This window comes from Colias philodice, chromosome 30, assembly GCF_061535455.1.
Source record: "Colias philodice isolate Cphi_HAF_F1 chromosome 30, ilColPhil1 Martin Lab GWU primary, whole genome shotgun sequence".
Classification (NCBI taxonomy): Eukaryota; Metazoa; Arthropoda; class Insecta; order Lepidoptera; family Pieridae; genus Colias; species Colias philodice.
In genome coordinates, this window is record NC_143115.1 from 1086068 (window position 1) to 1112999 (window position 26932).

The following is a 26932-nucleotide window of genomic DNA, read 5'->3' on the forward strand; positions in this document are numbered from 1 at the left end:
CTCAGTACTTTCTAAATGATTCTTCTTCGGACGAATGTAGTAATTTCTATAATATAGTAGTAAACTCTGACGGCGACGGGCCGTATTATGTTAATTTAAGGGTTAATAATGTTTCATGTAAGTTTGAAATCGATACTGGAAGTAAAATTTCTGTAATTTCAAAAATGTATTATGATGATAATTTTAGTCATATTCCGATTCAAAATAACTCGCTAATTTTAAAGTCGTATACTGGTGGTATTATTAAGACGATCGGTTATATTGTAGTAAATGTATTTTGTGGAAAAATGATGGCCGAAAATGTTAAATTATATATAATCGAAAATGGTGGCCCCCCATTGATGGGCAGAATGTGGATAAAACATTTAAAATTAGGAATTAGCGAGTTATATAACATGTGTGATAGCGAATCCGTTGCAGTTTCTTTACGTAATGAATTTCCTGAAGTATTTGCAGACGGGTTAGGAACGTTTAAATCAAAATTTAAATTGTATTTAAATGACAATACGCCTATATTTGTTAAATCGCGTCCATTACCTCTTGCGCTTCGTAAACCTGTCGAGCAAGAACTAGAAAAGCTGCAACGGATGGGTGTCATTTATAAAGTTGAGAGATCAGACTATGGCACACCGATTGTACCTGTTGTTAAGCCGAACGGTACGATAAGATTGTGTGGCGATTATAAGGTAACTATAAATCCGTTGTTAAAGGATTTTCATTACCCACTCCCTCGTATCGAAGATTTGTTTGCTGTATTGGGTGGAGGTGAACAATATACTAAATTAGATTTATCAAATGCATTTCAACAATGTATTTTACATGAGGATTCACAACCGATGACGGCAATCACGACTCACATTGGTACTTTTGTTTATAAGCGTGTTCCATTCGGTATAAAATGTATACCTGAAAATTTTCAAAAAATTATGGAAGAAACATTAAGTGGGTTGCCTTCTACGGCTGTGTTTGCAGATGACATTTGTGTCACTGGTAAGGACAAATTAACGCATTTAAAAAATTTAAGGGCGGTCCTACAAAGATTGCAAGAAAACGGGTTAAGAATAAATTTTTCTAAATGTCGATTTTTTCAAGACAGTGTGACTTATTTAGGATATAAAATAAATAAATTCGGTCTACATACGGATAAGACGAAAATAGATGCAATTGTGGGAGCGCCCCGTCCTACTAATATAACGCAACTTAAAAGTTTTATGGGTCTAGTGAACTTTTATTCTAAATTTTGTATAAACATGAGCGATATACTTAAGCCACTGTATGATTTATTAAAAAAGAATGTTACATGGGAATGGACGGATATGTGTGATAGGGCATTTGCAAAAATAAAAAAGGTGCTGAGTAGTTCTCCTGTGCTCGCGCATTACGATCCTAAGCGTGCGTTGATCCTTTCAGTGGATAGCAGCGCGTACGGGGTGGGCGCGGTGTTGACGCAGCGCGACGCGGCCGGCGCGGAGCGGTTGCTGTGCGCGGCGAGTCGTACGTTAAATTCGGCAGAGACTAATTATTCACAATTAGATAAAGAGGCTTTGGCGATCGTTTTTGGGGTCACGAAGCATCACCAATATTTGTACGGGAGGAAATTCACTCTGCGAAGCGATCACCGTCCCTTAAGCTATATTTTTGGAAAGAATAAAGGAATTCCGATGACCGCGGCTAGTCGTTTGCAACGTTATGCCGTTAAGCTGGCAGCCTATGATTTCGATATAGAATTTGTGTCATCAAAAAATAATTGTTTTGCTGATACTCTTTCGCGTCTTCCTCTTAAATTTATAGATTGCAATTTAAGAAGTGAAGAATGTAGTTATCTTAATTTTGCACAAGATAATTTTCCGATTAATTTTAAAGATATTAAAATTGAGACGGCTAAAGATTCTTTGTTAAGCAAGATTTATGGGTTTATACTATACGGTTGGCCACCTAAAAGCGAATTAAATAAAATAGAATTATGTTATTCTAATCGTAAAGAAAGTCTGCATATAGACCAAGGCTGCATCGTTTGGGGTTATAGAATTATCGTTCCTAGGTCTTTAAGAGAAATCGTTTTAAAAGAAATTCATGATGGACATCCGGGTATAATAAAAATGAAACAGATTGCTCGTAATTATGTGTGGTGGGATAACATAGATAGTGATATAGAACGCATGGCCCGTGAGTGTGCCGCTTGCCGCGAGACGCGGGCGGCGCCGCGTGCTGCGCCCGTGCACTCGTGGCCCTGGCCGAGCGAACCATGGTCGCGAGTACATATTGATTTTTTGGGTCCCTTTAATCATGATTACTACTTAATTTTGATTGACGCTCATTCAAAGTGGATAGAGGTAGAAAAGGTAAGCTCGACGTCCGCGCGTTTAGTGATAAATTGTTTAAGACAATGGTTTGCACGTTTCGGGTTACCTAAAAGATTAATAAGTGATAACGGGCCTCCATTTTCGTCATCGGAGTTTGCAAACTATTTACAACGAAATGGAATTAAACATACGTTAATCGCACCTTATCATCCCTCTAGTAACGGAGCCGCTGAAAATGCGGTGCGTTCTATAAAATCAGTACTTAAAAAAGCACAGGTAGATAGAACTGATGCTAGCGTTGCGCTTACTCGGTTTTTATTTTCGTACAGAAATACGGAACAATGCACGACAGGAGTCGAACCTGCAGTGTCTTTGTTAGGGAGACGTTTGCGTGGTCGTCTTGATTTGATGCGACCCGATACGGCTGAACGAGTGCGCGCCGCTCAGATGGTGGAAGAGCAACGTCGACCAACGCCTTTGCGTATTGCTAAAGAAGGTGATCGAATATTCATGCGAGATTATTCAAAGAATAATAGTAAGTGGGTCGACGGGATTATCACTGATAGCCTTAGTCCCGTATCATATAAAGTTCAAACGAGCGACGGGCGGAAGCACAAGCGGCATATCGATCAATTACTTACTAGAAAATCGCGTTTTTCGTTAAGTCAGGCCGTGTCGTCACCATCGGATAGTGAGAGTTATGAGAGGAAAGAGGGAGGAGGTAATAGTGTTGAGGATGAAGCGTGTAGTTTGGGCTCGCAAGGGCAGGAAGGTGTGGATGATGTGGAGGGTGACGGGGAGCGGCGGGACCTGACCGCTTCACCGAAATCACCAGTGCAGCATGAGCGTATACGTAGGAAAGCTGCATTGCGCTGTATACGAAAACTTAAACGGATGTAAACTATATGTAATATTATATTGTCAGTTACGTGTAATTGTGCTATTTTTAGTGAATGGGTGAATGGGGTGAATGTTTTTATACGTCATTACTATAAACAATAGGTATGACTAATAGAACACTTTTTATGTTATAATAGTATAAAATGTTGTTTTGCTAACTTTAAGTGTGAATCAGACTTATTGAATGTTGAATATATAGTTGTTTAATTAAGAAGGGAAAAGTGTTATGTATGCAATGTCATAAAATATCATGTATGTGTAGGTAGGCAGAAATCTTTATTAAAGAACAGTTTGCATTGATCTAGCGTGTTTCATTGACGTCCCTTCCATATTCCAACACAACAATTGACGAAAATATACTCAAGTTCATATTTTTTCCCAGACACTAATACGCGGTGATTTTCTATACCAAAACACGATGGAACACCTCGAAAAGATGGGAATTAGCCTCGAAACGGCTAAACCGGACGAGGAGGCTGGCGAGGAAGAGGATAATGCTCCCAGTGGTACTCTAGCGGCGATAGATGTTATGAGCAGGTTCAAGATATCGGAGTATGATTGTATTGAAACGGAAGTACTGGATAGCGTATACAGTGGTTAGTGAAATATCAGGGACTTTATTCGTAAGATAGTTGAATGGAGGGAAAAGTATCCATGGGTTAAGTTTTCTACGAAAAAGTTTGGGCTGAAATAGTCTTCGAATCAAATGAACATATTTTTCAAGGATAGACATTTTTTGAACATTTGGTTTTATGGCATTCAAATGCTTTATAATGCCCCGGAATGGCGGAAAACGCGGGTTCGAATACCGCCTCATGAACGTTTTTTTTTTCAATTCTTTAAAAAAATATATTTACAAAATTTGACTAGCAGGCCGTTGTGCAGGAAACATAACAAACATCATCTTTATAATATGAGTTAAGATAGTACGTGATTGTAGTTTTAAAAATATTAATAAATAAATAAATTAACATATAAAAATATAAAATCACCAGGAGAACTGAACCCAGAAGCGGGTTCCGGCACTATATCCCTAAAGGACTCGCTCAAACGACTCTTTAAGGAACATACACACGCGGTAGTGACTGCACGTGGGGGGTCCACGGCGATATGGAGACATGAAGATAGTTTCTATCTGTTCGATCCGCATGGATGTGATGATAATGGTGAGGTTTTGTGTGTTTTGTAACCAACTTTGTATGTTATTGTTGTGTTCAATAATTCAAACGTAACACCTACTATTTGTCATTTTACTGACAGATGAGCTAATCATACCATACTATAATAATCGTGTTGTGCTCAACTGTATTTTTGATATATTTACTTTTGTTTTTATTATTTTGGTGCACAATAAAGTATGTTTGTTTGTATAAATAGTGAAACTAACTATTATTAAAGTGAGTACTAATAAAATATAATATACAGGCTATCCATCCGACGAGCCACGCGCTGCAGCGTGTTTGATTCGCGTCAAGGGTACTACCAATGACCTAGCGAATGTGATTCTCGGCAACTTATCACCAGGGAACGATGATAGCTTCAACATATCACCCGTATCGGTGATGGCGAGCAAGTTAAACGCTGAACTGGGCGCTCCAGAGACGAAATTGGAGGTTATTAAACGTAGTTTTAGGATTATCGTTCGTTTAACTATAGTTAGACGATTTTGTTGTTGGTTTAGGTTAGGTTTTGTCAAATTGGAGGTGTTTAAACCTTGGTTTAGGTAGATCGCAAGGTTTATAGTAGTTTGAATAAATTGGTTGATAATTTTGGTATATGATTGGTCGGAATTTTTGTGTGTATGTTTGATTGACGATAAGGGTACTATCAAGTACTTTGTGAATGTGATTCTCGGCAACTTATCACCGGGGAACGATGATAGCTTCAATATATCACCCGTATCGGTGATGGCGAGCAAGTTAAACGCTGAACTGGGCGCTCCGGAGACTAAATTGGAGGTTATTAAACGTAGTTTTAGGATGATCGTTCGTTTAACTATAGTTAGATGATTTTTGAAGTGAAAACTTGTTTAGCGGCGTTGAGCACTTTTTCTGTAATGGGTATAAAATGTTAAACTCGCGTCAGGACACGTGACCTGATCGAAAAAGCGTAAGACGGATACCATTCCAAAATATCAAACATGCTCAACGTTAATATTCAAGTTTTCACTTCTGCCGGCACTCCCCCAGTGCAACCCGGCTTTTTTAAATAGACTGTCAATTACGAAGATTTAAAATTCAATTTATTTCACTTTTCACAGAGTAAAGCCTTCCAGTGGATATCAAAAGGAACAGCGGCTATCATGATGGGACCACGTGGTGAGAATACCGCTCTTGGGAAATTGGCTGAGAAGGCGGGCATTGGAGTGAGTCTAAATTTGAATTTGAATTTAATTTAACTTATTCATTAATTTTGTTATTTTAGAGATTTTAGTTTAGTTTAGTTTAGTTTATAGACATAATATTATGATCAATATTGGGAGAAGCCTCTGGCTCCTGAGACACAGTTTTAAACTAGTTCGGGAGCTGAAGGATTCATTATTTTGACCTGTGTAATTATGTCAATAAATAATTTTATTGTTATTATTATTAATCAACTTCAATTATGTATACAATTAATGTAGTAGTATTTTTTGAAATAATTTTATTCGCCAGTAATGTGTTTTTAAATGATGTCATGAGCCACAGAAGCTTCAACTATTTGTTCATCCTTTTTAGGATTTTTACAAATTTGACATTATCAAGAATGAAACCTCTATAGCTATAATAAAATTAAAGCAAATTTCTTTCGCTTAGTTTTTTTTGGAATGAAACAGTTGTGTAATTTTAATAAATTGTGCAAAATAGGTAATTCATTTTCTCAATTTCACTATGCGCTCGATCAATGAAGTATAATAAAAAAATGTATGTTAAGTGTTTGCGTGTACAAGTGTATGACCTTATTTTTCAAAAAATAATTTACTATATGCAACTTTACAGAAATACGTCGAATCACGCGTGGTAGGGATAAGAAAAAGATGGCGCGTAACGGAAAAATATCACGCGTCTCGAAAAACAATTAAAATAATCAAAATCCATTTCTTTTCCATTATTAATGAACATTTTCTACTCGCAAATGAATTAAAAACAATTTTCCACATTTTGAAGTGAAACTTCTTTATCGGTGTTGGAAAAAAATGTAGTGTAACATTTTTTCGTTACGCGTGACATTTTTCCGTTACGCGCCATCTTTTTATTATCCCTACCACGCGTGATTCGACGTATTTCTGTAAAGTTGCATATAGTAAATTATTTTTTGATAAATGAGGTCATAAAGAAGTTTTACTTCTTACGTGTGTACACTAGTACACGCACACATTTTTTTTCCATTAGGAAGAAGACATGGCCGGTCGTACTCTAGCCCTACCGTGTGCGGCTGCATTTGCTGCGGCCACTGAGTCGGTGCCACCGCCGCATATGCACCAGGATCATATGTATAACTTTCTTGGTGAGTGTGTGTTTGTATGTACGTATAGATGAAAATACAGAATAGAATTCATTTATTCGTATTAAAAAAGAATTCAAACTCAAAGTCAAACATTTATTTATTCAAGAAGACTTCTTCTGTAAGCACTTTTGAATCATTATTACATATTATTTTTAACGTTTACTATTTAATTACATAAAAATACAGATAATATGTCTTTAATTTAGATAAAATGCCAGTTTTTATTCTATAAAGTAAGTTTAAATAGTGAATATTTTTAAGATAGAGATGTCTACTATGAGTCAAAAATTAATTGTATATATTTTCTTGGATACATTGTAAGTCATTTTACGTACAAAGTTGAATCTGTATAGGTATCTATTTTTCATAATAAATTTTAAAAAATAAAGAAGTCATTGAAGGACAGATTCGTTCGTTATCGAAGTCTGTCTATTTTCTTTTCAGATGATTATAATTATAATATTATCTTAACGTTATTTTATTTAATTCAATCTAATCTCGGGTTGTCTGGCAGAAATCGCTTACAGCGATAAGACCGCCCTCTGTACATGTTATTACTTGTATAGCTCTTAGTTTCTAATCCTGTATTTAGTGTGCAATAAAGAATTTTTCATTTCATTCATTCATTTCTAACCGAAAACACAGACGCTGGCGTCGACTATTACCTGAATCACGTGAAGAAAACCGGGAAAAAGGAGATTTTACCTGAAGATCTAACTGAGAAATTCGAAATGGGAGCTAACACGTTTTCTATTGAACTCGGGGATGCTATCAGGTTGCCGTTGCGGTTGCCTGACGAACCACAAGGTGTAAGTGGATGATATTATCGTTTATGATCCACACGACTCTCACATACACAAGTTTCTTTAATTTTAAAGAAACCGTTTTTTGTGAATATCGTTACATAAAGGGATAATACATACATATTTCGATTAAAGGATAAGACGTATGTTGATGATTTGATCGTTTATAAATAAATTAAATTTGTAAGAAATTTTGTTGAAGTAGAAGGATGAATCGTTTGAATATTTAGTAATATATTTTCATAGGTTTAAAACTTTGTCGATTTACGAACTGTTAAGTTTACCATTATACTATAGTTTCATTGGAGAAATGTTTAATTTAAAATAGGAGGGCGGTGAAGAAGAAGCCGCTGAAAAGGAGACTGGAGAGGAATTGGAAGAAGAAGAAAAGGAAGAGCCTATGAAACGTAAGATCATAATATTTCTGAATTTATAAAACTCTTACAACGGATTTAAAGGAATAATCGATTAAGTACTAATGGAAAATATTTTCTTTAATAATATGAAAAAAAATGGTCTATTTGAGAAAACACACTTCACATCGGAAGCACAGTAATAAGTTACAAAACAATAAACCGATTTCATTCAAAATATTAACTGCATCGTTATTTCCAACAAAAATTTTCGCTTTGCTATTCGCATTTTAAAATATATGTACTTGTAATAAAAATAAGTACTATAGCCAAAAAATACTATTTCATCCAGAAATAAAAGACGCCCTGTTCAAAATGTGGTATGACGAAACGAAACCCACATCCGTATCGCTGCTCGTCGGTGACTACCATCAAATGGGAGTGTGGATGAGATCTGGTGGTAAAGTGGTGGCGTTTGACCCAGCACCCACTTTGAATAAGGGCATGTTGACCAGACAGAGGATTACCAAGGGTAAGTGAGGAAAAAAGTTCGAAAAGTTAGCAAAAAGATCGAAAAAATAGCATAATTAATGTGAAAATTTTGAAACGTTCAAAAAGTATATTAAGTTATGAATTCGGTAAAGTATATTGATGGTGGTGACAATGCTATAAACATAATAATACAAGTCGGTCTATCATAATTAAATCCATTCTCTTTAGATCAACAACATTCAAATCATCAAAAAAAAACATTTTAGCATAAGGAGTCACCATCAAAATGGTACAAAATAAATAAATAAATATTTCAGGACAATTTTCACACACGGCACAATCTGATCTTGCCTTGACTAAGCTTTCGCTTGTGTTATGGAAACCAGATGGCTGATAAACATACATATATAATTTTAAATAAATACTTATATAGATAAATTAAATAAATAATAGTTCAGTTCTTAAATTTTTCAAAAAAATCACATTCTTGTACTAAAATTGACTAAAACTAAAAATGAGACTAAGATTGATGATGATGATGATAATAACAAAGTAAATACATCACCAGGTGATGAAATAAGACTACAACGTATCAAAGACGAGATGGCTGGTGAAGGTGGTGATGGGGCTGAGGAAGAGGAAGAAGAAGCTGGGGGAGGTTTGTTGTTTGTTAATAATCCATACTAATATTATAAATGCGAAAGTAACTCTGTCTGTCTGTCTGTTACTAAATCACGCCTAAACTACTGAAGCAATTTTCATGAAATTTGGTATGGAGATATTTTGATACCCGAGAAAGGACATATAGGCTACTTTTTATCCCGGGAAAATTACGCAATCCCGGAAATCCCACGGGAACGGCAACTATGCGGGTTTTTCTTTGACTGCGCGGGCGAAGCCGCGGGCGGAAACCTAGTAAGAAATATATGTGTAAAACTAGCGGTCCGCCCCAGCTTCGCTCGTTTTTTATCTCAATAAAACAATTTTTACTGGACAATTTTTTTATTTATTGTTAACTTGAAATCGGTTTAGTATCTGAGTACCTACCTAATTGCTTGGGATTTTAAATTATTATAATCTTATACTACTCGACCAAGCCAACTAGACGCTCGGGTGGAATGCGGCCTCCCCGCCCGCTTACCGCCTCAGGTACCGCGTTCGCCTTAGTACGGTTCGCAGCATCGACGCATTCGTACGTTTCGCATCGCTAGTTATTTCTGTACTTTTTATTATTAATCGTTAAAGCTTGTTGTTGACTGTTAAGTTTTTCGTTGTTATTTGTTTAAGTTTTTACTGTGTTGTTATTCATAGACAGCCCTCGAAATGGGGAAAAATAAGACTATTCATAGCGGAGAGCGAACAGTGATATTATTAATATTTTTTTTTTGCTATCTGTACCCGAGACATGGGCGGGTGACGTCACAGTTGAAAAGGGTCTAGTTGGCTTGGTCGAGTAGTATATAAAATTCTCGTGTCACAATGTTAGTCTGCATACTCCTCCGAAACGGGTGGACCGATTCTCATGAAATTTTCTGTGCATATCGGGTAAGTCTGAGAATCGGCCAACATCTATTTTTCATATGTACCACGGGCGAAGCCGGGGCGGACCGCTAGTATTATGTATTTTCTTTATTTCAATTATGAGTTATTTCTGTATTCCTTTTATTATTTCTATTTAACAGAGGGTGAAGAAAAACCAGAGCCTGAACCCGAGTTTGTTCCACCAGAGTCTTGTCCAGCTTTGATGGTGTTTGCGAGCCCTGGAGAATTTATTGATAAGCTCAGTATGTATTATCTAATATTTGCGACTATAGCTGTAGTTTTATTAAAAAAAAATTCTTAACCATATTTCATGAGAAATCCTTTAAATATTGAATATTCCGTCCAAACTTTTTATATTATTTCTTTCTAATTCTTTTAAATGTCACAGTAATTTCGTTTCCGCCAAATAATTTCGTTTCGGACCTATTCGGTAATATTTATTTTTCCACCTGCCTAGTATCTACTCAGTATTTTGTTTGGTTATAAAAATATCTAACATTATTACTATAGTAGAGCCATTTTAATAGGCAACATTTGACAGTTCAACAAAATTCAAGAACGTAACCTAGTAACGACGACATAGAATAACATGATATTTCGTTTTGTTAGAACTGGGCCCGTAGACAAAGTAACAATTAAAAAACGATAACGAAGTTAGAAAAGGAAAAATGTATGGGATTGACATTAGATAGACCACGTGATCTAACGCGGCGTATGTCAATCCCATACATTTTTGCCTTTTCTAACTTCGTTATCGTTTTTTAATTGTTACTTTGTCTAAGCCCCCTGCACATTTGCTTAACTTTTTTCAATTACGACTACATATTTATAATAATAATGACCGATACAAGTAATTTTAAGGTTTCATTTTACTGATAAACCATTCTAAACATAATAATTGAACTGAATTGAAGAACTGACGTCACTACAATTTGGTGCCAATAAACCTATTTTCTTTTTAAATACCAGAGACGTTACTCTAAAAATCGAAATCTGACATCAAGAATCGAATGCATTGATTACTTGTGAATAAAAATCAGCATAAATTAATAAATTCGATTGACAAATGTTTCAAATCCGTATCGATTAATTCACTTTAATCGATGTTTTTAAGCAGGTTACCTCTCTTCGAAGATAAAATTGATAGACGTCAAATGTTGCCTATTAAATTGGCTCGACTATAACTACCAGTATACTTTCAGCATTACAAGGCGGTCTAGACAAGAAGCAATGCCTAGCCCCATACAAGTTATACCCCGTAAAAATAACCAACGAATTGACATCTGTACTAAAGGAGAGGAAACAACCGGCGGCTCCAAAGGGAGAAGACGAAGGAGCAGATGAGGAAGGTGAGTTAACAAGTGATAACTTCGATAAAAACAACCGACTTCAAACTTGCACTTGCAACATTTACAAATACAGACAAAAATGCTCATAAAATAAAAACTACTGGGCCTATCCGAATAAATTTTTATGGGACCAATTCGACACCATCCCGCATCGAACAAAAAAAGAATCACGTAAATCGGTTCAGAAACCTCGGAGTAATCTGTGTACATACATAAAAAAAAACATACCGGCCGAATTGATAACCTCCTCCTTTTTTTTGAAGTCGGTCAAAAAATAAAAAATAATTGGTTATCTGTAAAGTCGGTTTACTGACGATAGTTGAACGTGACAACGTCCGATTGTGCTTCTTTATCGCTCGTTCCGCGCTCTCGCTCGCACTTCAAGCCTTACATGGAACGCCTCAGAGCGAGGTAACGCCGCATGAGTCATGTTTTTTCGTGCGTGCAGCCGGCTCTATCGAATATAGTATAAGACGTTGTCACGTCAAAAATAGCATGTGGACGCGTGTCAAAAGTGAAACTTCTTTGGCAAGATTCAATTTTGTCTATTCTTTATAAATTTATATTTATAAAGCAATTGAATGCCATAAAACCAAAAAATATCAAATTCAAGATTAAAGATACCACCATCGTCGCCTTACACCATGACGTGACGGTATTATCATGACTCGAACTTGAAATTTTACTGTCAACGCGCCTTAAGAAGTTTCACTTCTGACACGTGTGCTCGGCACACTATTTTTTTCTGTGTGGCATGCAATTAACACATAAATATATTTATTTATTTCTTTCTAACAGAGGGCGAAGTTTTAATAGACCCGTTAGAAGACGCAGCTATAGGCAAATATTTCACGCGTCTCGGTCGAGCCGTTGCGTCGGTTCGTGGAAGAGTGGCTCAAAACGAGAATTACTTTTTGGACCAGCCTAATAGGGATAATCAGGTAATGTATGGTTGAATGAAAATAGTGGAATAAGTGAAGTAATTAAATATTAGCTAGATGTTTTAATAAAAATATACTTAGTCTTAATACTATTGTATAAAGGCGAAAGTTTGTAAGTATGGATGTATGGATGTATGGATGTTTGTTACTCTTTCACGTAAAAACTACTGAACTGATTACAATGAAATTTAGCACACATATAGAGGGTAACTTGGATTAACACATAGGATAGGTTTTATCCCGGAAATCCCACGGGAACGGGAACTATGCGGGTTTTTCTTTGAAAACGCGGGCGAAGCCGCGGGCGGAAAACTAGTTATGAATAAATGTACTGTGCATAATTATCATGAAATTATGAATCCGAAAAAATGTAGTGAGTGAGTTATTGTGCAGATTCAGAACTATTTTTGGACTATTCGAATAGGTGTTACAGATATTTATTGAAAACTAGCGGTCCGCCCCGGCTTCGCCCGTGGTACATATTTATGTTTTCTCTACATAAGAACCATCCTGGTACTTCAAGGAATATAATAAAAAAAGAATTATCGAAATCGGTCCACCCGTTCTCGAGTTATGCGCTTACCAACACATTTTGCGATTCATTTTTATATATAAGAAGAAGAAGATACAGGTTTTATTGACCAACTTAGGTTGTAGAAGATCAAAGATGAGTAGAAGAGTTCTAGCGTGTGAGTGAGTAAGATAGTGAGTTTGTGAGTGAGTTATTTGTTGAGATTGTTAGGAAGATAATTCGTTTGAGTTTGTTGAGTGAGATTGTTAGGGAGATATTTAATGTGTGAGTTTGTTTATACGTGAGTGTGTGAGTGAGTGTGTAGGTTAAGAGTGAGTTGTATGATGTGTTTACTAACCTATTTTTATTATATATAGGATGTAGCCAACGCGGCAATGGGTATAGTAGTGGAACATATAGAACCATACATACACTGGAAAGCACCAGTTTTAAACAGTCTATTTAAGTATGAAGATATATTTTATAGTATGTCAGTATCATACTACCTACTTAGATTGTAGGAGATGAATAGATAAATGCTAGTGTGTGAGTGAGTTAGGTAGTAAGATAGGGAGTATGTGAGTTATTTAGAGCATTCGTGAGCGAGTGTGTGTTAGTTGTTGAGTGAGTTTGTTAGTAAGTTAACTAATCTGTGCGTGAGTGTGTGAGTGAGTTTGTTAGTATGTTAGTAGAACGTTTATTTTACTTACCTATAATTATCGTAAACAGGACGTAGCCAATGCGGCAATGGGTATAGTAGTGGAACATATAGAACCATATGTATACTGGAAGGCACCAGTTTTAGACAGTCTGTTAAAGTATGGAGACAGATTATATAGTATGTCTTTGCCGAGAGCAAGTAACCCGCCGAAGTTGAGGCCTAGCGAATTGGTGCCTAATTTCCATGTGACCACTTTTAATGTGAGTATTTATATATGTTTGTATTTGAGAAAAAAGAGCGTGTGTGTTGAACACGTGTCAGAAGTGAAACTTCTTTGACAAGATTAAAAAATACCAAAATTTTCACCTAACTTCATGACGTGATGGTATTGCCATGACGGGACCTTCGAATTTTACTCTGAACTATTTTTTTTGTTTGTCTGATATCTATATCGCTGCACTGTCGATATTAATGGTTTTTAATTTTTATTATCATCTTTACTGATATTATTATTTTATGCGAAATTCTATTTATTTATTTTTCCTTCACGCAACAATGGAGAGATTTTATGAAATACATTGCTAAACATATTTGCTTGCACATTTTAATTCATACTAATACACTCACTCACAATCACCCCCACACAAACTCACAATCATAGCCTCACACTCACTCACTCACACTCACACTCACACTCACTATTTGTATTTTTATTAATGCAATAGATAATATTATATATTCGAACAGGTAAAAATGGATGTGGATAGCGACGTAGTGACCGGTGATATAAAGGCGGGAGACTCTGGGCCGGTGCTCGGTTTGAAGAAGGGCATCAATCGGTTCTTTGAGAGTGTGAGTTTTGTTGTATTGTTATTTTATTTTAATAATTGTATTAAGCACACACTTTTCATTTGAAATTTTTGTTGTTGTGTGAACTTTTTTAAGACAAACAGACACTACACGTTACTGGATAATAACTTACATAGTTTTATTTCGCTCATAATTTAGATTTTAATGCTGGGGCCACACTAACGTTTAACGTCTAATGCCCTTTATCGCGATAATTATTCCGATAATTTTTAAGGCGTTAAGTGGGTGGCTACACTTGAACGGTCAACGTGAATGCCGATTGTTGGCGATAAAAACGGCGTTAATTTTACTAAAATTCTAGCAAGATGGACCGCGGTAGTGTGACCGCTTCATTGCGTTAATTCTCGCGATAAAGCTATCGCCTCGCCAAACGGCAATGTTAATGCCGTTGTTAAATAATACTGGCTACACCTAAAGTTAACGTCCATTATCGCGTTAATTAATGGCATTTCCCGTTAGTGTGGCCCCAGCATAATAAACAAACTTCTTATGTCATCAATTATTTTAGAATAAACACGGAATTCTCTGCTGTAAAGACTATTGTGTCGCTATTTGGCGGGCAGCAGACGACAAATCATACTGTCTTTGGGAGCCCCATGCTGTAGGGCCCCGGGGCCTTATCTCACCCGGTGGGGCCTGTGGTCTTATTGCATATTCCACTGTGGAACTATTGGCTGACACGTTTGCTAGTAATATCGGCAAGTTGGCCAGGCCGGGGTCTAATAAGTGAGTTGTTTGTGTGTATGTATGTTTGTAGGGTAGTTAAATTTATTGATTGTTGATATGTTTGATTGATGTATATTATTTATTTGTTGTATCGTGGTTTTGATTCGTTTTGATCGAAATTTTGAGTATTCAATTGTGGATCGAAATGGTACTAATAATGATTTTGAGATTGAGTAGAGATTTGAGATTGAGTATTATTAGAGATTTCAAAAGTGCTTCTAGAAGAAGTCTAATTGAATAAATAAATGTTTGAGTTTGAGTTTGAGTTGATTTCGCGATTGCTTCACACGTGTTCATTTCGCATTATTTGTTATTTAACTCCCTTTTTCTGTTTTTTCTATGTGTGTATGTATATCAATGTGATTATTATATTATTTTTTTTATCAAAAGGTATTCGATATCATCCGTCAAAGTGTTCTGGGAATTGTCCAAAGCGCCCGGTCCGGTGACACCGCAAGGGACGGTCCCAGATGAAGGATATGAATGGAAGGTAAGAATTGTAGGAATCTATTGATTTTATACTTGTTAACATATTTTTTCTTCGATTGCATTTTCTGCGTATTCATTTGAACCATTTGCTTGTTTTGTATACAGCCATTTTAAAATAAAATAATGTACTTTCAAACACTCAAGAATGTGTTTAATAAACCTACCTACTAGTAAAAGAAAAAAAAATAGATTAATCGAATGAATTTGCGTTCTTTCAAAAAAATGTATTATTCTCTAATTCATATAAGTATCCATATACAATTTGTGTTTGTTTCTAAATGAAGGTGCTGACTGCATACGTGGAAACAGCTAGAGGGAGGACAATCTTGCGTGGCACTCGACCACCAGACTTGGTCAAGTTAGTATTTTTCATTCACTATCATAATCATTAATAATAATAATTAATAATTAAGCGTTTTTATTTCCCATCAAATTACAGCATTATGATTAAAACTAAGTCTGAGAACTACTCATTCCTCCTGAACAGGAACCCCCGTCTGGGTAAAGGCCTCCCCCAACCCAAATCATAATCATTATCATCCTAAATTCTTTTTGTTCACATTCGACTAAGTAGCATTTTTGTATTTACAGCGCACTAAGATAGGTAATTTTGCGGTAAATTGACTTGCCTGATGCAAATCACTGTAGCTCTGCTTTCCGAATCGGTGGTAAATGTTAAAAATATGTAATGACGATTCAAAAGTGCTTCTAGAAAAGGTCTGATTGAAGAAATAAATGTTTGAATTTGAAATAACACAAATTAGATTGATTTCATTAATCGTAATTACGTCAAACTCAAACTCAAACATTTATTTAATCAATCAGACTTCTTCTAGAAGCACTTTTGAATCGTCATTACATATTTTTTTACATTTATCGTATCGTCATTTAAATAACTACTAATTAGTGAAAACATTAATACCAGATTCACCCGTGACGCCCTCCTCCAATCATCATGCGGGGCTATAGTGGGTGCGTGTATGTCCCACATTCGCCGTCCGCACCTCTGGACCAGACGGACCGTGGACGAAATAATGGCGGTCGCGTGTCAACTGTTCACCGCCTCGTTGGGTACACTAGGTTATGAGTTTAGACCTGGCGAAGATGTATTACTGCCCTTACAGGTAATCTAGAAATAAGGGGTTAGAAATCAAGAAATTGTTTATTGAAACAACACAAAAACATAAAATGCCATGAAAGTAGAAATATTTTGAAAATATTAAAAAATTAATATCTTATAAATAATTTGCAAAAAAATAAACCAATGTATTTAGGTTCCCAATAGGTCGTTTATTATAGTTGTTTCTTACAATTTGGTAAGACTTAATTTAATAATTATAAATAATTGCAGGTACTAAAGAGATTCGTGCTTGGCGTCAACTACGTGAGATATGATTTGCAACAAGTGTACACTGGGAAATTGGAGCAGAAAGAGCCCACTGAGATGACTGTAAGGTAAAGTATTTAGCTTCTTGATAAATTTTGTTTTGATATAAATAATTTTTAATAGTTATGTGAGTAATGTTAAAAAGTAAATATAACCGTACCCAAAGAAAAATAATGAATAAACTATTTACCTTCTTTGATGAAGATTTTCAGTGTTATTAAATATTGTCTTTTGGGACAACTGTTGAAATAAAGTTATAAAGCAATTTTGCAATGTAATAAGGATGTATTTCCTATACTTTAGCTTTACCAGTTTAGATTTTTTAGATAAAACATTAGAAAAATACATTGGAACTAACAAAATCCTACCACCAGATGTGCATTAGAGCGGTTTTTCGAATCCCACACCCACGGGATCCTCTGGTCGGTGCCCCATGCAGTGGCTGTATGGCGAGTGGCCGGGGCCCCGTCGTATTACATGATGGAGCCCCACGCGTGTGGCCCCACAGGGTTGAGGGTTGACGCTCAGGTGACTTTAGTTGCCTAGATGATTTCGTTGTCTAGATGATATCGTGGTTGAGAATGGTCGGGAATTGATGTAAAAGTTGTTGATAATTTGTGGTGTGATAGTTGAAATTTACAGATGGCTGGACGAATGAACCAGATATTTGATTTTTTTGTTGATATTTATATACTTTTCATTATTAGTATTTAGATATGGTAATCTTTGAATTAAAATTAAACAACATTGTCATATAATATGTATGCGAGGTGGCTGTGTGGCGAGTTGCCGGGGCCCCGTCGTATTACATGATGGAGCCCCACGCGTGTGGCCCCACAGGCTTGAGGGTTGACGCTCAGGTGACTTTAGTTGCCTAGATGATTTCGTTGTCTAGATGATATCGTGGTTGAGAATGGTCGGGAATTGATGTAAAAGTTGTTGACGATTTGTGGTATGATAGTTGAAATGTATTTTGAGATAGTTGAATGAATAAATAATTAATTTGTTTATTTTATTATTGATATTTCAATAAACTAATATTTTCGATTGATTTGTTTGTTTGATAGTATGTTGGACGGGTATAGGCATAAATAAAACGCACAGCTTAGCTATCAACAGTTTATTTAAATATTGAAATCTGTATAACACATACATCACACTCACTTATGCATCTATTGTTTCTGGATGATGTTGTTGCCTCGATGATGTGGTTGCCGTCTTGACTTAAATTTTCATATTTTGTATATAAGTTGATGATTTAAATTTTCATATTTTTTAGGACGATGGCGCTGCCTGCGTTCTGACTTTTACATCAGCGAAGTTAATGGCTTTCGCGTAAGTAATCATTTTTTTTGTATCTCTATTACTCCCGTTTAAATTTGTTTTTTTTTTTAATTCTTTGTCGTTTCAAAATTACCACAATTATTGTTTTTAAAACATTTGTATATCAAAATAACGAATAATACCAAGTTATTGTGTCTTTAACTTACCTTTTGTAATTTAAATTAAAGAATAAATAAATATTTATTAAATCAAAACCATTTTTAACCAGCTACCTCCAAAATATACCAGTCGTAGAGCGACCAAAGCACGACTTTCAGCTATACGCTATGGCAATAACGGTACAACCGATTAAAAAGCTAGGTGGCGTTGAACCGCCGTTGGTTCGAGCGCCACCTGGTGTTAGACTCGTACCGGCTACTAGTAAGGTAAGAAATCGAATAAAGATCGAATTAAAATGTAATAAATAGGCATAATTAATTAGCTAGTTGATGAAATTTTGAAATTAAAGATTTTTAACAGATTTTAAACGTGATTTATTCATTACATTATTTTCCCGACGTTTCGCACTTTGCAGCGAGCGTGGTCACGGGGAGACTGTGTAGTCTCTAAAACAATAAATAAATCGCGTTTAAAATCCGTTAAAAATCTTTAATTTCTAAATGTATAATACTCGCCTAAATCGAACACTAGGAAATATGTATGAATGATACGTAGGTAGATGATACTACTAGGATAACAATAATTTCATCGAATAAATATAATTTTAAATAAATAATTGCACATAAAATCAAACCAATAAATAAGCGAAAGAAGTGTTATTGAAAAACGTTTAGTTTCATTTTGTTGGTGTATTTTTTAATTGATATATTTTAAGATTTCAATTTGTGACCTCTTTACTTACTTTTGAGTAATATTTACCTCTACTACCCTCTTTTGCGTTTACTATGATCTTTTTCATTGCAATTCGATTTATCAGCATAACGATATTAGCGATGAAATTAAAAAAAAATCCCACTCAGGTGGACATTCGTGGCAGTAAGCGTCGTGCGTCAGAAAGAGACAGGAAACATCCGCCAGGCAGCGCCACTTGTGTTGACGCACAACGAGCTTCGGAGAAGCGGGATAAGGAGGAGGGGAAGTTGAAGGGTAAGTGGGGGGTGGGAGTGACGTCATCTTGTGACGTCATACAGGCTATAATAAAAAGAGCTTGTGGGCCGAGCACACGTGTCAGAAGTGAAACTTCTTTGACCGGATTCAAAAGTACTAAAATCGTCGCCTTACTCCATGGCGTGACGGTATTGCCATGACGTGACCTTGAAATTTTACTCTCAACACTGCTAAAGAAGTTTCACTTCAAAAAATAGAGAAGTCACAAAAAAAAATTATCATTTTTTTAAATCCGCAGGCCAAAGGAACACGAGTGGTTGGTTGGTGCTCAACGACGGAACTCAATTCTTGTCCGCTCAGCATTCTATGAGCTGCAAGAAATTCCCCTATGCGTCTAGGGGCAATCAGGTGGGTCCTAGGGGCAAATTTTAGTAGGAATGTAGGGGCAAATGTTATGAATAATTGAATAATTTGTGAAAAAATAGGTAACGTTGATGTAAATAAAAAAGACAAGAAAATTTTTATTTATTTGTATCTTAAAATTTAAATATGTATAGGATGAATTTGATGATCAAATTAAAATAAACTACCAATCAATAATTTTCCGCAATGTTATTATAGAAAATTCTTTATAAATGTTTAGATGTTTGATAACCGTAACTCTTAGCTTGTTGGCTTTGTCTCTTGCGTTGTTATGGCAACAGTCTTACGTGACTTTTAGAGCCAGCGCGCACGAGCAACTTTGTCTCCGCAACTATTTTGTCTCTCCCATCAATTTGTATGGGGAGTTGCGTCGCTACGTGCGCGCACTTTCATACTAGCCCATGGGTGGGAGAGACAAAATAGTTGCGGAGACAAAAAAGTTGCGGAGACAAAGTTGCTCGTGCGCGCACTGTCTTAGCTTGTTGGCTTTGTCTCTTGCGTTGCCATAGCAACAGTCTAAATAGCTAGTGCACAAACTTTCAAAACTCTTATCACGTTGACTTTCACTTGCGTTAGCAATAGCAACAGTCTAATTGGCCCTGTGGCAGGCGCTCGCTATGTCGGTGGCCATGTCACGTGATAAGAGATACTTCTCTTTCGTTGCCAAAGCAACAGTATAATTGGCTAGTACAGAAACTTTCGTGACTTTTATCTCGTTGACTTTGTCTTTTGCGTTGTCATGGCAACAGTCTAATAGTCCGGGATACATCGCCCATTTTTGCAAGTGATTACTATCAAGCTAATTTTTCGTGAGTAGCTTTATTTTGATGAGATGCCCAATAATTTCATGTACGAAACTCTCGATTGTGGTAGCTTACAGAGTTAACAAGGATAAAAATTTTTGATTTGACGGTTCTCAAATATTTATTACGCAATTTGTAGGACAATATTGCTGTTGAATTATATAAGTATTAAATAAGTGAAAATAAAAAAATCAGCTGGTTAGTAATCATTTATGATGACTTCGTTATCGATACACATTGGAAAGGGGGACTCTTTGATCAAACCATAGATTTTGTAGGACAAATATTTTTTCGAATAATTTAGATAATTATCTTGAGATTGAACAAAAAAAAACATTCAGTTAGTAATTAATATTTGAGAACCATCAAATCAAAATATTTTATCCTTGTTTCCTCTGGTAGCTACCACAATCGAGAGTTTTGTACGTGAAATTATTGGGCATCTCATCAAAATAAAGCTACTCACGAAAAATTAGCTTGATAGTAATCACTTGCAAAAATGGGCGATGTATCCCGGACTATAACTGGCCCCTGTGCGTTGCCATAGCAATCGTCTGAAACTTTAATAAGATCGTTTCTCAGTCATCTATCACAAGTGTGTTTGTTATCTGATTATAGGGTTATAATGATTCTTATCTAGATGACTTTGTCATATAATGCGTTGCCATGGCAACAGTCTAAATGGCTATTATCTTGTTGACTTTGCCCTTCCGTTGCCATGGCAACAGTCTAACTGGTCCCTGTGACAGGCGCTCGCCATGTCGGTGATGGCGGTGGCCATGTCACACGATATGAGATGTTCCTCTTGCGTTGCCATGGCAACAGTCTAATTGGCTAGGGCACAAACTTTCGTACTTTTAGCTTGTTGACTTTGTCTCTTGCGTTGCCATGGCAACAGTCTAACTGGTCCCTGTGACAGGCGCTCGCCATGTCTGTGATGGCGGTGGCCATGTCACACGATATGAGATGTTCCTCTTGCGTTGCCATGGCAACAGTCTAATTGGCTAGTGCACAAACTTTCGTACTTTTAGCTTGTTGACTTTGTCTCTTGCGTTGCCATGGCAACAGTCTAACTGGTCCCTGTGACAGGCGCTCGCCATGTCTGTGATGGCGGTGGCCATGTCGCGCGCGGAGGACGTGTGCCGCTGGTGCTCCTCCACGCTCGACCAGATACTCGACAGCGGCGATCAGCTGTACCAGGATAGCTATCTGCACTTTAGACCGCGCTCGAAGATTTTGAATATTGAACAGGTATGGTGAATTATTTTAAGGTCATTATTTTGTTGTGTAGGTGTGGTTGATAAAATTGTTCTGGGTGTGTTAAACTTGCTTTTATAATATCATTTGATAATTATTATTATGCTAAAAAATGTTTTAAAATATATTTATTTATTTATTTGATATAGCTCACAATGTGCAAAATTTTTTTTGGCTTTATGAGCGACTGGTGAACCTGGTTTTATAATTTTTAATACAATAAATTATTGATTAAAAAATCTTGGTGTCCTTAATATGCAGTACATAATGACTCGATCAGTAAAGCGAGTAAGTATTTAAGAAAAAAAAATTGTTCCAAAAAAAATAGTCGCTTTTCTGTACGTCTTATTCGCATTACACCTATTTGATGGTAGCCAAACAGAATATTTTAGTCTAATTTTTAGAATTTATAAAGTAAGATTTTTGTAACAGCAATTATCTATAGTAATATTTTGGCTAAAACGTTTCTCTCCTAGATTCTTCGTAAATTCTACACACCTGGAAATTGTGTGTGTCGAGTCGTCGTGTACAGAGCGAGACAGAAGGGCATTGTCGATGACGATCTCATAGATCAGGTATTATTTATACAGTACATCCAACATATTATGAGTAACAAAAAAATTCGTTGCTTAACAAATGTTTGCCATGGAAGTACCATGCACTATGCGCCACTATGCATGGTGCATGGGCTTGCTTGGGGCAACAAGTATGTATAATGATTCTCTTTACGAGAATTAGATGATGGTTGAGAATTATTTTTTTTTCGGAATTTCTATTTTTTAATCATCTGAATGCTATAAAACTAAATGTCAAGGATAATGATTGTTTTTGAAGGTATCGGAATTCTTCCGCGAGGAGCGTTCCGGTGTTTTAGTGGCGGGGAATGGTGATTTTGCTGTTGCCCTGTTTAGGACACCTAGAGGTAAATTAGAGTAAATAGTAGTGAAAATATGTAGTTATTTATTTCAGAAAGAAAAAGACGAAGAATGTAGAACGAAGAAAAATAACGCATTGACGTAAAACAAAAAAACTAGACTAAAAAATTGTCCAATGAAAAACTCTGCCTACGCGTTCATTAGGCAGTTTTTTAGACTTTGAACATTACTGCCATGAAATAAGGTGTTCATTTGCTAGTGCGGCACAGCTAGTATGAAATAAATACCTTAAAACTAACTTAAATACTTAAATAAAATTTGACATAAAAGTGGTTTGATTTTGTATTCCCATTAAAATTGATTATAGTCTCCTTGCTCGCTGCAAAGTGTGCGAAACGTCGGGAAAATAATATAATGAATTAATCTCGTTTAAAATCCGTTAAAGTAAAAACAATCACTAGAAAATACTAAATTTGATTATTCAAAAAGGTTACTACATGTTCGACCCGGCGGATAGAGATCGTTACGGGCGGGCCGTAGCGCCGCCGTGTACGGGCCGCGCGAGGGCTTGCTTCTCGCAGTATCCCAATGTAAATGGTTTTAGTAGCTCTATATAAATATTGGGACATTATACATCTAAGTAGGGAATTAGCAAGCAGCTCTGTATATATATTGTGAAAATGTTGTGTAACAGCCCTATATAGATCGTAATATTGTTTTAGTATAAATACAGGAGTAGAAATTTATTAGCAGCTCTACAATATAGATATATTGTGACAAATGTTGTGGAGCAATGTGTGTGTTGCTTAGCAGCTCTATATACATGCAGAGTTTGCAATGTATGTGTGTTGTTTAACAACTATATATTGATATTGAATTAATTTCGTATTTGGCAGCTTTTATAGATTCGTTTGAATTTAGTAGCCCTAAATAGATACATTGTGACAAATGTTGTGTAACAGCTCCATATAGATACTCAATTACTTTCTTGTGTCCTTAACAGCTCCATATAGATCGTAACGTCGTTTGAGTTTAGTAGTTCTTTATAGATACAGAATTGAAAATCTGTTTTTTGAAAGAAATTAATTAAATAAGTTATAGAAGTATGGAATGTTTTATTTTTTATATTAATAACTAAATATGTTCAGGTAAAAACATTATGTGAGAAGTTGGGACCCAACATACCACCAGTTTTGAAAATCAAGAGTGATGACAACGACTCGAAAGAGGTACATTTTCTTTCTTTTAAAAAAATTACACAGGTACAGTTCGATTCAAACTTAATGGCGGTTCGGAAGTTAGATGCAGGTGCGAATGCGGGTTAGGATCTGTGCGCACAGGGGCCTTAGACAAAGTAACAATTAAAAAACGATAACGAAGTTAGAAAAGGAAAAATGTATGGGATTGACATTAGATAGACCACGTGATCTAACGCGGCGTATGTCAATCCCATACATTTTTGCCTTTTCTAACTTCGTTATTGTTTTTTAATTGTTACTTTGTCGGCCTCAGGTCCCTTAACCTCCCGCTAATACCTAAACTTATTTTCTGCGCATCGAATCGCACGATGTTCCGAGCCGCCATTAAGTTTGAATCGTGCTGTACATTAAATAAAATGACACACTGTAAACAATAATTATTTCACCAAGTTCAGAATTTTATTTACATAATTTGCTTTTGAAGTGAAACTTCATTAGGAGCGGTGAGAGTAAAATTTCAAGGTCGCCTCATTGCAATACCGTCACGTCATGGAGTGAGGCGACGATTTTGGTATCATTGAATCTTGCCAAAGAAGTTTCACTTCTGACACGTGTGCTCGGCACACACGTTCTTTTTTTAAATTTATATTTAAAAATAATATTTATATAACTAAGAATTAATTTCAAGTAAAAATATTTTAGGTAAAGGTGCTAGCGGACAAATCGAAAGAAGACGCCAATGACGATTCGAAAGAAGAAAAAGAGGTAATATTTTAATATTATATCAAACTTTGCATAATATTGAAAAGTATAGATAAACGTGATCTCAATTTATAATATTAATTTTTTGGTCCTGAATTCAGAATACACGTCATGTGACGCAGTTTGTCAGATTGATCAGTAAAATTAAGAACCTAAAAAACTGCGTCACATGACATGTATTCTGAATTTAGTATCTGAAAACTCGAATATTTGTCGGTAAATGTGAAATCGTTGCACAGATCTGTTCCTGTGTATAAGATTCTGAATTAAGTTTCTGAATTAAGTTTCTGAATTGAGTTTCTGAATTAAGTTTTTGAATTCAGATTCTGTATTAAATTATGAATTCAGATTCTGAATTTAGCCAGCCTAAGCTTAACTAGTCTATAAACTTTATCTCAAAGATGTAAATAATATAAAAATATAGAAATCTAAATTGATTATATTTGTTTTAATTGATGTACTTTTACATTCAGGTACACTTCGAAGAGCCAGCACATTTTGCTATATACGGAATGGATGTCACAAGCCTTCGTAGATTGAATCAGCATGAAAGATAAATAAATAATAAAAAAAATCGAAAAAATATATAATTTTGTATAACTGCCATCTAGCGGATATTTTTTGAACTAAATCAGTTTTATACATTTGTAGTACTTTTGTAATTTTCCAATAGATGGCGCTATTTTTAATTTTTTTGCCGCGCAATTGTAACGTTGAATTGTCAAAGTCCACATTTGTAACAGTGAAATTCTTGTAATAAATATAATTGTAAACTGTATTGGTGTGTTTTATTTTTATTAACATTGTTTTTGGAGAGATATAACCTAACAGTGATAATATATTTGATTGGCAGTTTTTTTTATTATGAATATTAATTATTAATTTAGAAGAAATTACTCAAAATTGCTACACCGATTTTGGAAATAATATTATATAAGAAATTCTATATAATAATAACATAATAATAACTACTTGATAATGGGTAATAGATGTTAAAATTTGATTTTCTTAAACGAAATTAGAAAATTACAATAAGCATAATTAATTACATTTCTGTTCGAACCGAGTTTGAAAATAAGTAAATAACATACAGCATATTTCAGTGGAGCATTTCTCAGTTGTTTCCATATAAATTTTACTGGTTTTAAAGCTAGATGGCGCTGTGTGCTATGCTTTTGTAAAATCATCTACGTCAAAGTAAAATATCATAAACTAGCGGTCCGCCCCGGCTTCGCCCGTAGTACATATTTCGCAATAAAAGGTAGCACTAGCCCATGTTCTTTCTCAGGGTCTAAAGATTATCTGTGCCAAATTTCATCAAAATCGGTCCAGTAGTTTATGCGTGAAAACCATACATACATACATGCATACATACAAACCTTTCCTCTTTATAATATTAGTATAGATAAATATTGTACTGCCGGTGTCCTCTACTAAACGAATGTGGATGAAACTTTACAGTAATATAGGTTATCACAGTAATACATGAGATAGGGAAATAAATAAATTTGCCCGCAGCTTCGTCCGCACGTGAAACCGATCGACGATCTGACAGCTAGTACCTACATAATATAAAGTTTCAGAATAATCGGTCTAGCCGTTTTCGTGGAGTTTAACTACAATTATTAACCATTTTTAAATGATTATTTTTCATTCTTAACCCTTTATTAAAATCTGCAGTTATATAAAATACAAAATTGAAGAAATAAGTTCTATAAAAACTGACTTCATTCAATTCAAATATCTTCCGATTATACCTATTTAGAAATACCCGAATAAATTCCAAAGCCCATTTCTCTCTCATTCAACATTCGCACCTGCTTTGTAAAAACTATGAATGACACAGTTGCATTTATCTAGTGATAAATTATGGTAACATTACTTGCAATTCCTACCGTTTATAATTAAATAAATTATTTGATTTCGATTCACATCGTATTTAGCTTGTGTAGAAAGAAACGTCTGATGGTATACTTTAAAATGCTTGAAGATCGAAGGGACTACATAACTTTTGAAAGTTTAAAATTAGTACAAAGAATTTGCTCTACATCTAATGTCGACCTAAAATTTTAGTGAGCTAGATTTATCAATTCAAAATACCTACGTTATGTTTTCGAATTTCAGTCAAAAGGGTTCGACTTCGTCACGAGTTGAGCGTGCAAAATAATTCAATGTATAAGTTTTATTGTTGACTAGCCTATATTAAACATTTTAAAAGTAACATTATATTCTATATTAGATACCTACGAAGTAAAATTAACAAATAAATATTATATTCTGTATTACTTGACGAAGACAAAAAATAAATTAGAGGCAGATCACCAAATTGTCCATAAAGAAAATCTATTACTGCAACAGATGTGAAATACATCTACCCCACTAGGGAACACGGGAGCATTCTATATTTAT

General features: G+C 35.4%; 1 protein-coding gene across 1 annotated transcript in view; it reads left to right on the top strand.

The window, feature by feature from the left end:
- The window catches only part of LOC149475363 (uncharacterized), a 41922-nt gene extending 16651 nt beyond the window's left edge, over positions 1-25271 (top strand). The window contains exons 20-50 of the mRNA XM_089713513.1: positions 3586-3799; positions 4199-4369; positions 4629-4816; positions 5464-5568; positions 6575-6689; positions 7335-7498; positions 7821-7899; positions 8198-8377; positions 8906-8995; positions 10020-10121; positions 11082-11228; positions 12027-12169; positions 13410-13601; positions 14089-14193; positions 14720-14937; positions 15328-15427; positions 15711-15784; positions 16352-16550; positions 16778-16881; positions 17188-17341; positions 18093-18148; positions 18366-18522; positions 19117-19243; positions 19503-19612; positions 21520-21681; positions 22164-22262; positions 22522-22609; positions 23052-23152; positions 23711-23791; positions 24464-24526; positions 24997-25271. Of these exons, the coding sequence (XP_089569639.1) occupies positions 3586-3799; positions 4199-4369; positions 4629-4816; positions 5464-5568; positions 6575-6689; positions 7335-7498; positions 7821-7899; positions 8198-8377; positions 8906-8995; positions 10020-10121; positions 11082-11228; positions 12027-12169; positions 13410-13601; positions 14089-14193; positions 14720-14937; positions 15328-15427; positions 15711-15784; positions 16352-16550; positions 16778-16881; positions 17188-17341; positions 18093-18148; positions 18366-18522; positions 19117-19243; positions 19503-19612; positions 21520-21681; positions 22164-22262; positions 22522-22609; positions 23052-23152; positions 23711-23791; positions 24464-24526; positions 24997-25080 (3972 nt within the window). The 3' untranslated portion in view covers positions 25081-25271. The remainder of the gene's footprint in view (positions 1-3585; positions 3800-4198; positions 4370-4628; positions 4817-5463; positions 5569-6574; positions 6690-7334; positions 7499-7820; positions 7900-8197; positions 8378-8905; positions 8996-10019; positions 10122-11081; positions 11229-12026; positions 12170-13409; positions 13602-14088; positions 14194-14719; positions 14938-15327; positions 15428-15710; positions 15785-16351; positions 16551-16777; positions 16882-17187; positions 17342-18092; positions 18149-18365; positions 18523-19116; positions 19244-19502; positions 19613-21519; positions 21682-22163; positions 22263-22521; positions 22610-23051; positions 23153-23710; positions 23792-24463; positions 24527-24996) is intronic.
- The last annotated feature ends 1661 nt before the right edge of the window (positions 25272-26932 follow it).